Genomic DNA, 16208 nt, shown 5'->3' on the forward strand with positions numbered 1-16208 from the left:
TCACACACACAGCACAGCCTCAGGTAAGACCTCTTTCTATATGTCTGCTTGGGAAAATAATCATACAAGGTAGGCTTTTTTTTTTTTTTTTTTTTTTTTTTTTAAGCAAACGCGTGTGAAGCAATGCGCGACAGATCTGATGCATGATGAATTCAGTGACATTGGTAACAGTCTCACGGATAAACAGGGATGTGGTGGAAGGTAACCCCATCTAAACGCTCTCTATCTATATTTTTATTTACGGAATGCTGTAAACAAATCTTCCACCCTGACAATAATATTTAAATGTATAGGGTAAGAGGAGTTTGTTTAGTAGTATAGGCCTACCACAAACATGCAAGTTGAACGGCAGGGAAAATATAAAATGAGGCTTTTCTTAAAATGTAGGCAATACAAGTCATTTTAGTTTGTATTGTTGGCTGAGATATGAGATTTGATTTTTCTTTATTTATATAAGAAAAGTCAGTGACCCACTGAGCCATCCTGTGTTAACACGCCATTTTAAACAGTGGTTAACACTGTTTTTATTTATTTATTTTTTAAAGCGTCAAAGGTTTGAAATGGAGGTCAATACAGTGCATGAATACGCAGCGATTAATTATGTGTTAAAAGACTTAATTTGGTTCAATGGGATCAGGACTTTTTAATTAGGGTAAATCTTTCTCAGTAACTGAACGAAAAATGACACAGAACCGCCCAGATCAGTTTTCATCAATTTATTTAAAGCCAGTAATGAAATATGATGAGTAACACACATAACTAGGTTGCTTAAATAATATGATGTATTAAGAAAACATATTAAGAAAAGAGAACTGTTATTTTCAAATCAAATAGGCTAAATACTGTCACTTTTTTTTTTTTTTTAATTTTTTTTTTTTTTTTTTTTTGCAAAGGCGTGATTTCTCGAATTGGCTTTGGTTTTATCCCTACAGACTTTCTCCAAATTACACACAAACTGTAATAATAAAAGAAAAAAAAGACGGCCATTAGTGTAGCCTGTATAGCCTATATTTAGTTGCAGGTAATATCCTGATTAGATAACAAAGAGAAAGAAACGACAGAAACAAAACGACAAAACAAAAGCCATTTCCCCCTCAGCCCCTTGGTGTTCACTGACACATTGTTAAACCCTCTTCAGTCACATGAAATGTCACTGCTGGAGGCAACGGGTCCAAACAGTGTTCTTTATCGACATTAACGATATGATCGATGTCTTGATCAAACGAAAAAAGACGAACACATAGGCTACACACTTCTATTTTACTGTGTGATTAGTTTTTAAAGTCAGAACTCAGACTTTTTTTCATTATTATTATTATTATTATTATTATTATTACTACCGGAGAGAAAGGAAACAGACAGATTAAATATCACACAGAGCTGAGTTGATCGGTTCCTCTCGGGGTGTCTTTGTCCAGGTGAAATGAAATCCCTGTGTCCTTTTTGAGAACTCTTTTCGCCGCTGTGTGGCTGGTGCTGAGACACTGACACGGAGCGCAAATTAACGTTTTAAGCTTTCCAGAACAGCTGCAGGTCCAGCCCGTCCAGGAGGGTCCCAGCCTTGTCTTATAGCTCTGTTATCAAGGGGCCTCCAATTAAAGCCAACACAACTTCATGGTGGGGGAGGAAGTTGGGGGGGATAGGGAGGGGGGGGGGTGCACATGATAATGTAACACGTCTTGAGATGAAGCATCCACACCTGCAAACCCCCCCCCGAGCCTCCGTAAATCTATTAATGGGACCAAAGCCGAGTCCCAGATTCAGTCAGTGTGTCTATTGTTTTATGGCAAAATCTTCAGCCATCGACCTTGCAGAGACCATGAGCTCGTTATCCGGGTTTCAGCTGTAAAGGCCCATGCATGTTGTGTTAAAAATACAGACCTTGAGCTGCTGCCTCATTTTGGTTTGTTGCCACCATATTTGGCCTGCACGTTGGACAGTAGCCTAAGTCTTATTTTCAAAAACAGAGTTTTTCTCACACTTTAAACCTGACACGGATCTGTATCTGTAGCTGCAGTCGCCTCATTAATGTAGATGATATTATTACTTTATGGAACGTGGATTTCTGAAAATATTCAATAACTGGTGGTGATTCCCCCCTTCTTGTTTTCTTCTTTTTTTTTTTTTAGCTCGTATACCTCCATATCACTGCTTGTTGCATGGCAAAAAGGATAGGCTACATGAAATATGTTTCTAGTTGCGATCCTGTTTGCATTCTCATCAACATCAGCTCTCCTGTAGGTAAACAAGATTTGGGCCTAATTCAAGAGGCAGAGGAAAGACAAAGGTCGTGTTAATGAAGGCTCGGGCAGTTTCAAATGAGCGTTTAATGAAGAGAAAATTGAACTTGCACTGAAGAGACTAACCAAGGCCTAAAGAGATCGGCTCGTCGCTTCATCATATATCCTACTTATTTACAAGATAGAGAAGAAAAGACAGAAACAAGCTGGCGTGTGATTGTCTATTTGAGGGAAGAGGTCAGGATGCTTTTATTTTTAAACACAATCTTGTTCATTTGTGTTTAAATTCCTTGTCTTTCAGATTGTTTAATACAATCTGTCCCCGCCCTCTAGCCTATCACTGATCACGGCCCCGCCCCAAACAATCGTTTATACCACACACACACACACACACACACACACACACACACACACACACACACACACACACACACACACACACTTATGTTATGTTGGGACCACCAAACACCTGATAAAACACCTACAACTGTGAAGTTTTAAAAGTGTAAAAGCTCAAAATTAAACCTATTAAATTGTCACGGCTTGTAGAATCGGTCATCCATATTTTTGCCCCTTTTAGTAAAACTCCAAAGGAGTTTATTATAGCCTCCTTTTTAGATGCGTATTATTTGTTTAAGCCATGTTAAATACAATATTTGCATTGAAATTACTCTAAGCCCATTTCAGTTAATGCAACTTCTGCCTACACTCCAGCATCATCTCCTGTAAATGGGGAAATAAAAGTAATGAAAATGCCAATACCATAAAGTAGTGGTCCTTCGCGCAGCCAGAATCGGGAGTTTTTGAGGGAAGAGTGACAGCTCTTTGTTGGTGAATAGAAATCAGTGGCGATGAAGAGAGAGAGAGAGAGAGAGAGAGAGAGAGAGAGAGAGAGAGAGAGAGAGAGAGAGAGAGAGAGAGAAGGGGAGAGACACGGGGAGACACACGGAGTGAGAGAGCGAGGGTGGTGGGGGGTGGGGGGACTCCTCCTACCAAATTATTCAGACTGGGCAGGCTTTGCTCTCTTCACAAATAGGACACGGTTCTCAAATCCAGGCAGTCCCAACCTGACCTCCAAGCACCAAGGAACCCCTGACTGGGAAATCTGGAGAGAGAAATCACCAAAAAGAAAACAACAAAAACTTTGTGTCATTATTTTTGGCGAGTGTTCACAAAGTAGCCCCCCCCCTCCCCACCTCCCTCCCCACCACCACTTCCACACCGGTTTGTCGCGTCATTTGGACTATATATTTTTCCTGGAGGAGAGACATTCACGGGAAGAAGGAAAAAGCTGGTGCACCACCACCACCTCCTGTCCCACCCATGTTGTAGTTTCTTCGTTCTTCTTTTCTTCCAGTTGCCTTTTGCACTCTGGCGAGGAGGTGATCTGAATCTCTGGGGTTGTGTTGTGGTTTTGTGTGCCTCTCTCAGAGCCTCAGAGCCCGTGTGGATGCGCTGAGAGAGCGGGGCGCAGCGCTGCGGTACAGTATATGGAAGTTGTGGGCTGCAAGACAGAGGCAGGCAGTTGCACGTTGCGTCCAGGACCGGGAGCCATGCTTTTCCACGGGATCTCCGGGGATCACATCCAAGGGATCATGGAGGAGATGGAGAGAAGGTCGAAAACGGATTCGCGTCTGGCGAAGGGCATGCAGCTCAACGGGAGAGAGTCGGTAAGTCTGCTCGACCCACGTTTGAGTTCATGTAAAAACTGCATAAACGACCACTGTGGCACTGGTAACGTGCCAGGGAATGTGCAGTCGAGGATTAATCAGTTACTACTTTGTGTCTAATTATGGTAAATATTTTAGTCTAATTCTTTATCCCAAAATGAATTCTCTCTTGGGTAGTGGATTTCGTAATTAGGCCTATAGATAAAATGCCATGTTATTTCAATTGCTGCTCAATAATCTGCACAAAATAATTACTACCAAATAAACTGGCAGCAACTTGACATTCAGTTGTCTCTAAATATAGCCTATTTAAAATACGCATTACTCTTGGCATCATATGAAACATTGTACATTACAGCAGTAATATTTAGTTTTCTGTTGACAAGTGTAGCTACACATTTCAGATCTGGCAATTATATATCTACAAAACACTGCTGACAAAAACATGCTGAATTAATATTAATTAGTATAGATTCGAGTTTTATTATTTCAACTGTAAAAAATACTACATTTAATAGGCTACTATATTTTTTGAATAGGCCTTCAATATTTTAAATATGTTTCTCACCAAAACTGTTAAAGTGAATTTGTTGTTCGCTTTGACTTTAATGTGTACGACGAAAGGAGATATTAAACTTATAAAATGTTAGCTTAGCACTACAAATGTAATCAACTCTCCTCGATATTCAGTTAATTTCGGAAACAGTTGTTTCAGTGATGGTGGGATTCCTTCAGGGGGGCCTGTGAACACACCGAGGCTGCATTTGTTTACCAGCGTGTTTAAAGTGCTCTGCAAAAGGCCCTCTACCTCATAGATTAAAAAAAAAAAAAAAAAAAGAGTTTAATTTAATGTCCAGAAAGCTATACATAAGGCATGTTGTTTCTGTTCTTGCATGATATATGCTGCATAAGTCTCTTGAATGAACTTTCTTCTCTCTCTCTCTCTTTCTGACGCAGACCATGCCTTCCATGAGCCCGGAGAAGCCTGCTCTGTGTGCCGGCTGTGGCGGCAAGATTTCGGATAGATACTACCTCCTGGCCGTGGACAAACAGTGGCACCTGCGGTGCCTCAAATGCTGTGAATGTAAACTAGCGCTGGAATCGGAGCTAACGTGTTTTGCCAAGGATGGGAGTATCTATTGCAAGGAGGATTACTACAGGTAAGAAAAATGAAGGTTGTCCATTTAAATGTTCATGAAACAGCTTAGGAAAACATTAGGGTCCCTGTCTTTCTGTCACGCACACGCACACGCGCGTACACCCACCCAAAGCTGCTGACTTTATAGGAAGATTTATTTTAAACTCTTAAATGAATTATTATTTTTTATTATTTTTTTTTTTTGGGAGGGGGGTTGGGTGGGTGATTGTGCAGACACTGTTATTAACCCTGATTCAACAGGCTGGGGCTGTTTATCTGAAAAGCCTTTTGGTCCAATTAGGCCTCATTCTTGTTTGAATAGCATCATGACAGTCTCCCAGGGGCCCTGCGTGCTGTTAATTTGGAATAAGTTATGATATGAAATTTAACTTTTATTCGTTTGTGGTTTAGATGTAATAGTTTCCATGGCTCTGAGTGTAACTGCATTAGCTTGTATGAGTCAGCCTACCAGGAACAAAGGAGCACATCGTTGTATATTTATATCGTGTTTGTTCAAAAGTAACCTACCTTCGTTGCTTTTGTCAGCATGTACAATGGCCTAACATGCCTGAGTATGGAAAATAACCAGTTCAAAATGCAGCTATTGGTCAGATATGTTTCACCATATTTTAACATACATTTGTACAGCCATGGTCTGACACACAGGCCTGAATGTTATTTATAATGCACTCTATAAAAATAACCCAAGAAAGAGATGCTGTTAAATGCTTGGGCAAAATGTCTTAGCTATCTTTGCATTTTAACAGGCTATTATAGTTCCGCCTTTTGCCTACCTTTCGCCTTTTGTGTTTAATATCAGATACAACTTTTTTTTACTTAGGCCTATTTAGGAGAGAAAATATTTTTACACTAAACAAAATGTGGCTTATCGACCAGCCGTCACTCAGTTGTAGGCCAGATGTGGCTATATTAGTTCAGAATGTAAACTCAGTCTATAGGCCTGTAGAGTATTGCCAGACACTAAAGCTGTGTCTCACACACACACACACACACACACACACACCTTTGTCACTGGAACGCACGACAAAGGCCCATGGCAGTGCAGTGTATATTTCGGCTTCTGTCTTTGTCACATTTGGTCTCTATGTATGAGGAGTCTTGACAATTTGTCTGTTCCAGAAGGTTCTCCGTGCAGAGGTGCGCGCGCTGCCACCTCGGGATATCGGCCTCGGAGATGGTGATGCGGGCGCGCGACTCCGTGTACCACCTGAGCTGCTTCACGTGCACCACCTGCAACAAGACGCTGACCACGGGCGACCACTTCGGCATGAAGGACAGCCTGGTGTACTGCCGGCTCCACTTCGAGACGCTGGTGCAGGGACCGGACTACCACCAACAGCTCAACTTCGCTGAGCTGGCAGCGAAGGGCGGCGGCCTCTCCCTACCTTACTTCAACGGCACCGGCACGGCACAGAAGGGAAGGCCGCGCAAGAGGAAGAGCCCGGCCATGGGGATAGATATACCTAGCTACAACACAGGTGAGACAACGTGCTACTCAGAGCAGGGCCTCACATCAAGTCAAGAACATACTAACACGCAGCTGAAAATCACTTGTAAATAGTTCAAGTTTTTCGTTTTTAATTTTGATGCACACGTCGCTGTAGCCTTTAACAGTCTGCCCTGTATGGATAACCTAGGCCTAATTGTAGGGAATTACATTGCAGCAAAAACACGCCGATCTTTTTAACTAACTGCACTCTACATTAAACTGTTCCTGACGATTAGAGCCATCTGGAGCCTTTTGATAGACCCCAGGTAGTCCCTGGACCATAGTTTGGAAACCTTCTAACTGCATTTATTTTCTTCACTAAAATCTCCTCAAACATTGCTGACCAAAGTGTCGTCGTATTCATTTAATTGTAATGTTTCAAAATATAGCAGCAGAAATAATTACATTTTAAGAAAAAACACCCACAAATAAACACATAAATGAATAAAGTGAATACAAATTTTATTTTAATTTTTTTTTTTTTTTTTTAGAAAATTATGGGTAAATTAGTTGTCATTACGGTAAGCCCCTATCTTTTTAGTCCAGACGGCTCCTCAATGCCCCAGCTGGAACAGCCATAGGTTTACACGTCTGGGACGAATGCATCTCTCCTGTAAGCTATGCTAATGTAGGTGAACATTGCCTGAGTGTAACGGCGCCCGCAGCCGTGGCTAATTGATCTGCAGCTTTCTGTCAGTCCACGCGTCTTTAACGCACCGTTTTTGTGCTTTAAACTGAGGCGTGTGTTGCACGGAGGGTGATCGAAATTTGACATCGCTCTCCACCTGCACATCGACTTTATAATTAAGACAAATTTAGGTCAAAAGAAATGTAGGATGGGTGTGATGGGGCTCAATGTAGTTCGGAACTGTTGCGTAAAATTCGGTGGAAAAAAAAAAAAAAAATGTTTCTGCATGTCTTTGACTTTTGTTGGAAGACAGAAAAACTGGAGTCACAGTCAACATTAATCTACTGATAAATGTAGGTTTCATCTAAAATCTTCCATTGAATAGCTGAATGTTATAACCCGACCCCCACCCCCTACCCCCCCCTGCAGCGTCCCCATTTTGTTGTCGCTTTCTGCGAATTAGTGTGCGGTTGAGAAAGTTTGTCATTGTGCGCCAAGTTGCCTCTGTTCTTGGTGAATGGAGAGGAATAAGGGTAATCTGCGCGTTAATTGTTCTCCGTTAATTGAAGGTGACGTTGGAATCCCTGGCCTCCTGTGCCGCGGTCAGCACAGTTCTCAGGGGCCTGCTGCAGGGAGAGGCCATGCCTCTGAACGCAACACTGTACAGTCAGCGCTCCGGTTGAAGGGGCTGTGGTTTGTTATTCGCAAACACAATTCCAAGAGATTATGCAAATCCTGAAGTTCTCATGGATGCTTTAATAGGACAATAACCATTGTAGCACTGTGTTTTTCTTTAATAGCAGGATATGCCTACTACATAGCATTCAAATAATATAAAATCCAGCCAAAACAGGTAAAAAAAAAATCCCAAAAAAGACCATTCCGCAGAGAAAAACATGAAATACAGTGAGATGTCCCTGTGAGCTCATTATTAAGCACCACAGACACAGTAAAGGTCCCAGTGGGAATATTGTATTTTTCATTTGGGATATTTAATTGAAAATAATTAAGTATAGTATATTTTCTAATTTCAAAGAGGCTTATTGGCTTCTTTAAGCATTTTGTTTCATTTTGTAAATGTTAAATGTTGTAATTTTGTGATGGATTTATGACATTATACAACATTCAAATTAGCTCGTAAACTTAAAAAAAAGAAAGAAATACAAATCTTTCAAAAAAAAAAGAAAGAAATTAAACTATAGGGAACAACAAAAAATATTTCCTCTTTTCCCTGGGTTGTTCAGGTTAATATATCATTCTGCAGATCAGGAGACTCACATTCCTGACAAAAAGGATGAGGTTTTGTTTGAGGTTTTGTTTCTGCTTATCAAGCACATTCATGTTTGTTTTCACCAGGGAAAGGTGTGGGTCTACGGAGTATTCCACACCACTCTGTAAAGTTTGGTCTTGTTTGGATATAGAGACCCCTAGTGGGTAATATCTAGTGAAACACAATCCAGTGAAGGCTGGAGCAGCAGAACATAGATGTCAATGATTGTCATATTAATGGTGCGTATACTTGTCAACGAAGAAGTCTCATATAAAAAAAACACAATTCACGCCATAACCTGTACCATAACATAATGCCACATGTTTTATGTTTTTTTTATTTTATTTAATTCAATAATTCATTTTTTAGAAAGTGTTGCACTAAATTTGTACGATGAAATATTGGTGTAAGTCATTTGATATCTTATCATCCACTGGTCAGCATTTCCGTTATACATGGACACAAGAGAATCAATACAACCTAGGTATAATTTAAAGAATCGTATTCTTTGCTGGATAGGTTCCTTTTCCATAAGAGACAAGATCTAATAAGACCTAAAGTAAATACTAATTCTATAGAAAAATCACAATCAGAGCACAATCAATTATCATTAGTTGATTTAATTTTGCTGTTTATTTTGGTTGCACTCGTGTAAATTTCAGAATTCATTTAACTTGCAAATTTATTTGGCAGGGGAATTTTCTCTGTCACAACAGTGTAGAATTATGCAAACGTTTTATTTGTAAAAAAATATGAGAGTGAAATAAAGTGTATAGATTTGCCTTTTTAACGGTGATAAATGTTTCCGCAGCACTGTTTAGCCACACATGCATTTAATTTATTGGATCAGTTTTTGCATTTCACCGTCTTTTAAGTATTTTACACAAACAGTGCTAAGCTATTGACAAATAAGGGCCATTAGACCTATTAGTCTTTGCAAACACAAGCAGAAATAATTCAGCCCGGTCTCACTGTATAGTTAAATACATCATGTTGCTTTAAAAAAATATATAAAACAGATTATAAAAAACCCACAACAGTCAAAACTTCCAATGTGTTACAACACATTTAAGTTTAGTCTGTTTTAATGAGTTTCTTGACTGTCACTTATTTGCATATTCTAATTGTTTGTTATAAATAATCTAAACTTTTGTCATCAATCTTAATAGATCGTATAACACAGCAAGTCGATGGAAATGCCGGAACTTTCCACAATCAAGTCCATATGTGATCGCCTTAATAATATGATTCATTGTGTCCTTTCTTTCCCTGTGAAACCGGACCACGTAGCAAAATATTCAATTTAATATTTAGCCTTAAAACCAGTGCAACATTTCATTAGTGACCGTTGCAAATAATTATATTTAAGCATTTTTCTGATTTGAATAACATTATCTTGATAGTAGAGGAGTTATTTGCCTTAATTCAAATGCAAAGGACTAGTGTTTAGAAAATAAATGACTTTATTTTTGCAGTTGTTCCATTTGGACTCTGATCCAGCCCCTGTGCTCTGCTCTCTGCCCTCTCAGGCTGTAACGAGAACGACACCGACCACTTGGACCGGGACCAGCAGGCCTACGCTCCAACTCAGAAGACCAAGCGCATGCGGACCTCCTTTAAGCACCATCAGCTGCGGACAATGAAATCCTACTTTGCCATCAACCACAACCCAGATGCCAAGGACTTAAAGCAGCTGGCCCAGAAGACAGGCCTCACTAAGAGAGTTCTACAGGTAAGCAGAAAGCCATTCTTCTTACTGATCTGATCACCCCATATCTGTGTCTGCACCCCACTCCTCCTCCATGTCCCTCTCATTTCACACCAGTATTATCATTGAAGTCATCTTTTTGATTTGGTTTGTTTGGTTGGCCCATTTAGTCATTAGATGTATATCCAGGGGTTTTTATCAGAAATCTTGTAGATTCTTAAATGTTATTTCTTTTGGGAAAGAAAGGAGAAAAGTCGTTTTAAAAGCGTAGAAACTTTAATGTAAAACTGTAGCTGATATTATTAATAACAAGAGTGCACATGTTCTTTTTATCTGTGGAACAGAAAAGGGTGTAATTCAACTCTTACAGATAAAAAAAAAAAAATTAAAAGGATAATATTTTTGATATGCTATTAAAATTCACATTCTTACATTCAGTATTCAGGAGCTAACTGGTTCATTGTTATCTGCCCCTTTAGCTCAAAATATTGTATGCCAATTGCCATATAAAGATCTATATACATAAGGCCAGGGCAAGTTGATACAGTAATTGCTGTGATAACTTGACATGTTTTAAAATTAATCTTAAAACAAAAAGTAAAAGCCACACTGGGATTGGTTTGCAGGTTTGGTTCCAAAACGCAAGAGCCAAATTCAGAAGGAACGTTTTGCGACAGGAGAATGGAGGTGTTGATAAGGCTGATGGCACCTCACTCCCTCCACCCTCATCTGACAGTGGGGCCCTGAGCCCCCCCTCCAGCGCGGCCACACTAACAGACCTGACAAACCCCTCTATCACTGTAGTGACCTCCGTCACCTCTAGTTTGGACAGCCATGATTCGGGGAGCCCTTCGCAAACTACCTTGACAAACCTTTTCTAACAAGCTATCCCTAGCAGACTGATTTCTTTTTTTTTTTTTTTTTTTTTTTTTTTCTGATTTTTATTTTGTTGTTTTTATTTTATTTTGTTTCCTCAATTTACATTTTATTTTTTTAAGTGACACCTTTAAATCTACCAGAGACAGCTCCTTGGAACAGAAAGTGCTGTACTGTGTACACAAACAAGAACAACAAGAGCAAGAACAGAAGCGACCACATTAAAACACAAGGAAATCATTTTAATGTGTAGCATTTGAAACAACATGGCAGCCGTGTCTGTAGTTGACTTACAGTATGCAGAGATTGATTTTGGACGGGACATTTTTGACGTTGACGGCATTACAAAATTGTCATGGATCAATTCATTGAGAAAAAAAAAAACTAAACTTGAAGCTTGTCTGGAAAACTAGATTTTTATTCTTTATTTGTATATTTGTATTGAATTATGATTAAAAAAAAAAAGCCCTTCTTAATTTATGGTTAATTGGTAAATTTAAAAAAATAATATGAATATTTTGGTCCTTGGTAACCTGTATATGTATGCACTGTGTTCGCACTATCCAATTTAAATATATTTTTTTTTCTGTTTTGGAATAATTTGGGAAGTAAACTTGTAGAATGTTCTGTATATGGGTAACCCCAGAAAACAGGCTTTAATTATTTCCGAATGTTTCAGTCTTTAAGACTGAGTTGGATGGAATCAGACATTGAGATATCTCAGAGAGCTACATGTAAATCGTCTAAATTGCATTTTAAGCACCTACCCATCGCAGCTTATATGGCAGATAGCTGCTGAAACAACATACGTTTTATGTCTTGATTTACAAATCTACTGTGATAAAGAGAAAGAAGCTAATCCTACAATCTGTACAGTGGTAACTGTTCAACATGTAATGCAGTCACATTGATAGAAATGGTTTGATAATTAGAAATCAGCAGGAAAAATTCAGATTTGAGAACAGTTTATGCACGCTGCTGCAATCGATTGTTTTCATGACAGAGCACTTTTTCAGATTTGTTGGCCTCATAGATTAACTGTCGTCAGATGGATAAATCCTAGATAACATACATATTCATTGATCCACAGCTAAACTCAATTGCACAGTGACAATATACTGCCCAGTGAAAAGTGCATTATTGTTTTTATCATGTTGCTCAGGGTAACGATGTGATTTTAAAAAAGGGAAAAGGAGTAGGGGTGAGAAATTAAGTGGTTGCGACGTTTCAGACTAGATTTGTAGAGCTGACATGAGCATTCAAATGACCTCAGAAAGGTGGAGTCGTAACAGGCAGCCAGTGGGAAATCATTGTCCATGTGTTCTCCTTTTTGGCCATATTTATACTTTCTTTAATGACACTTGCCACTGAACAGACCAAAAACATGTTTCTTCTGGCTGAAAGATAGAGAGAAAAGAGAGAGCAAATCTTCAATGGAGTTGATACATTTCATTGTGAGCGTCACAATTTGTTCTATTGTAGAACAAAGTGGTACTCTAGATCTACTTAATGAAGTAGATGCCTAACTCAGTTCTACTATGTGCCTTATGCTATAACTTGGGAGAAAGTTTGTGAAATTCAGGATATATGTGTTCTTTGTTAACTGATTCACATCCTTTTGACGCCTCACTAGTTTTGTACTGTTTTGCATCTTATTTCCGAAGATCTTTTTATGGTGTATCCTGTTAAAAAAGGGGGCAGCGATGTCATAGAAAGCATTTGTGCACTCTTTCAGATATAGTTGGGTAATCCAAGAACCTTATATATTGATCTTCGTGTTAATAGTTGAGTACAGTAAGTGTTCTATCAAGATTGTCCATGTTTCCCTGTTTCTTGATAAAGATGGTGTATAGAAACTATTTCCTCTTAAATATTTATGGACCAAACGGTTGTTATATATCTTATTAAATTTGTGTGAATAAAATACTTTGCTTTAAATGGGTTTTATTTTTCATTACACTTGCCATTTTTGTGTTCTATCTTGAATACAATTTTTGTTTATCACATCAACAAATGAGAAAGCATTCAGTTATTAATGACCAGTTAAACGTCCTCATTTTTGCTTCCATTTTTAATTTCTATTTCCTATTTTATGATGTTTATGGTTTTTAACGTAATGCCCCATGGATTTGCATCTAAACCCTGCAGTCAAAAATTTGCAATTGCTTTTTAATGCATGAACATGGCTTTAAACACACATAGATATACATCTATATACATATATAGTATATATTTATGCATAACCTATTGGTAAACCTAAAATGAAGTAAGAGTAAATGCAGACCTCGTAAAACCAGGTTGCTCTGTAGTTAATATATTCTTACTCTATCATTTCTTTCAGGGAGAACAAATCTTGGGGCATTACAGCCATACATCCCGACGTTTGAAAATTCCCTAAAGTATTAACAGAAGGGGAAAACTTTGATGGGAATTCCTCACCATTGAAGACAAAGACAATATTAGGATAAGATGATAGCATATTGAGAACAAATAACCAACCAACATAAAACCTGTTTTAGTTGCAAATGTACAACAGATGATTTTCTAAACAAAAGTTTGTCCTGAAAGTTTGAATCCATCAACGGCGGAGACCACACAATGTATATTTATGACAATGTGAGAAAAAAAAAATCTTTCTGTATTGGAATGGTAAATGCACAAAACTGATGATAAAATGTATTGTAACATAGTAAAAAAAAAAAGTACTCCTAGAAAGGCACAGGATGCAGTTAAAAGACAGCAGGCATCCAACATGACAACAGTGTGAAACCGAGACGGAATGGATGCTATTGGTACGAACACACACACACACACACACACACACACACACACACACACACACACACACACATATACAAATGCACACACGCTGCTGCCCCCATGCACCCCACCCAAGATTCAGCTTGCTAAATAGAAGTTTTCTTTTGTCACAAGTGTCATTTCTTAAACACATGGCCTCCTTGAAACTCGGCAGCAGGATGCCCATCAAATATGATGAGTGTATGAAGAGGACTGCAGAGCTGGAGCTTTGCCATCTGGCTGTACCGAGGGAAGGAAGTGAAAAAACAAAGCAGATAAAGAAGAGATTCTCATTTTGCATGCGCCTCATCATCTTGTTAACATTTTAGATGTATGAGATGTATATTATTTCCTTTGATTCATTGTATGATGCATTGTCAGCTGCAAAATAAAGCATATGAAAATGATGTCCCTGATGCCCATACAGTACCTCACAGTGGAAAAACACTTATAGATTATCTTTTTTTTTTACTATTTATAGTATAAAACCCCTTTCAGTTCTTTCACTTAAAAAATAATAAAAAAGATTTAAAAGCATATTCACACATTTGCACACAGAAATGTTTTTGTAATAAAGCCAAAAAACAATCAAGCAAGCCAGTTTAAATAATGTTGCAAAAGATGGACAACGTATTATACAAACTGTAATAGTCAAAAACATGATGCTTCAGTTAGTCGTTGGCAATCTCATTACTTCGTATGAATGCTGGGTATGTAATGTAAATAAGGTGTGTTGAAAAAAAAAAAAAAAATTGAGACGGAATGAGGGAAAAAGAGAAAGAGAGAGACTGAAGACTCATGGGGACCAGTAAACAGGCTGGTGTTGAATTCCAACAATGTAGGAAACAGCAAACACTTCAGTCAGTCCAAGAGGAAACCTCAGTCGCTGTGGTGCCTGTGCACTGTGGCAGCAGGGCTGTGTTCCCCGGGTCTGATGGGAGGACGGTGGGCGGGTTGACACCACAGAGCTACAGGAAGCAGGGGCTGGAGCAGAAACACAAACAAACAGCCAGCCCTGCTCACTTTAGGAGCAGCAAGATGAACATTCTGGACAACGTCATGGCCCTGTGTTGAAAAGAATTTCAGGGGTTTCCTGCTGGGCTGTTGGTGACTGGAATGCATGCGTGTGTGTGTGTGTGTGTGTGTGTGTGTGTGTGCGCGTGTGTGTGTGTGTGTGTGTGTGTGCGCGTGTGTGCGTTTGTGTGTGTAAGCAATGCCCGATGATCAGCCACTTTCTTGCCAATAGGATTGCTTCACCCTATTCCAGGTATGTTTCTTATTTCCGAAAATATTTTAAAGAATGAAAAAATACATGATGTTCCCTTGTGACTACATTGAATTCGAGCATTTGCACTACATTTATCCTTGGTCTATTAACTAACTGTAACACCAACAAAAAATCCCACCAACGAACAGTGAGATCAATGTAATTTCAACCTGCAGTCTTTACTGTTGCATGAATCTCAGCATAAAAAACATAACACATAATCTTGTCTGTCTGTGCAGAGACCTCAACAGGTAAGAAAGGAGGGCATCTGCCAACTGACATCCTTCTCCACCTCTCTTATCCCCCCACCACCCTCCCCCTGTTAAATGACTCTGTGTACTATGACTGTGCAAAAACAATGATGACAGTGCTGTATGTTTTCTGTCATACAAGCAGCTTGTTCATAAAGTTTGGGTGACTCTGATATATGTGACACTTAAAAAATAACGACAAATATCTGAAATGCTCTACCATTCAAGCTCAAATACAAATATAAGCATAGAATAAAATATATACACCATGTAATTTATGGACAACACATGAGCAGGTTTTTAATTAAATTCACTGACCGCAGGGAAAAAGGCAACCTCACAGACATTTTCAGTACTTTAAATGTATCAACAAGGATAGAATAAATTAAACCTATAGTGCTCAACCTGACTCAGATATATGCCAGTTTATCAGAGTGGGGTTCTACAAACCTGCTTAAACTTGTGACATATGCAATTGAGGCCTGCCTTGGTCAGATGTGACTAAAACATGTGTTATAAAGTTATTAAGGTCAAATGAGAAACCAGCTTTAAGGATAAGCCCCTTTACTATGCCTGTCATCACAACTAAAATATAAGGTAAATATCCAGTGTCCATTAATTACAGTAGATTGACATCAGAGGTGCTCAGTGACCATATAAACCAAATAAACATACAGTCATATCCTCCGGTGTCCAACATTTTGTATAGCTATCAAAGCTATCCTCAACATTGTTGAACTGAATTCACACTACCTTTTACAGCTATGTGGAGAATGAGCGATCCGTAAACTCCAGGAAAGTGTGTCTCTGCAGGCAGGCGGGCAGGCGCACACACACACACACACACACAC

General features: G+C 39.0%; 1 protein-coding gene and 1 pseudogene across 3 annotated transcripts; both read left to right on the plus strand.

Moving 5' to 3' along the window:
- On the plus strand, positions 1–14246 carry lhx9 (LIM homeobox 9). Of its 3 annotated transcripts, XM_028587132.1 has the most exons (6): positions 1–23; positions 3672–3910; positions 4868–5070; positions 6189–6547; positions 9986–10188; positions 10791–12978. In XM_028587132.1, the coding sequence occupies exons 2-6, from the start codon at positions 3731–3733 to the stop codon at positions 11043–11045; spliced, it is 1200 nt and encodes a 399-aa protein (XP_028442933.1). In that variant the 5' UTR covers positions 1–23; positions 3672–3730; the 3' UTR covers positions 11046–12978. The 3 variants fall into 3 exon arrangements, with proteins under 3 accessions (XP_028442933.1, XP_028442936.1, XP_028442934.1); XM_028587135.1 differs by lacking the exons at positions 1–23; positions 10791–12978 and adding an exon at positions 13382–14246 and having other exon boundaries at positions 3292–3910; XM_028587133.1 differs by lacking the exon at positions 1–23 and having other exon boundaries at positions 3292–3910; positions 6192–6547.
- The window catches only part of LOC114560957 (histone H4-like), a 14702-nt pseudogene continuing 12485 nt past the window's right edge, over positions 13992–16208 (plus strand).

Source organism: Perca flavescens, chromosome 9 (genome assembly GCF_004354835.1).
Source record: "Perca flavescens isolate YP-PL-M2 chromosome 9, PFLA_1.0, whole genome shotgun sequence".
Lineage (NCBI taxonomy): Eukaryota > Metazoa > Chordata > Actinopteri > Perciformes > Percidae > Perca > Perca flavescens.

Excerpts from the sequence above, each read along its gene's own strand:
- lhx9 (XM_028587132.1), top strand. The coding sequence starts at position 3,731 with ATGGAAGTTGTGGGCTGCAAGACAGAGGCAGGCAGTTGCACGTTGCGT. Across the intron at positions 5,071-6,188 it reads TGCAAGGAGGATTACTACAG|AAGGTTCTCCGTGCAGAGGT; the intron begins GTAAGAAAAATG and ends TGTCTGTTCCAG. Across the intron at positions 6,548-9,985 it reads TATACCTAGCTACAACACAG|GCTGTAACGAGAACGACACC; the intron begins GTGAGACAACGT and ends CTGCCCTCTCAG.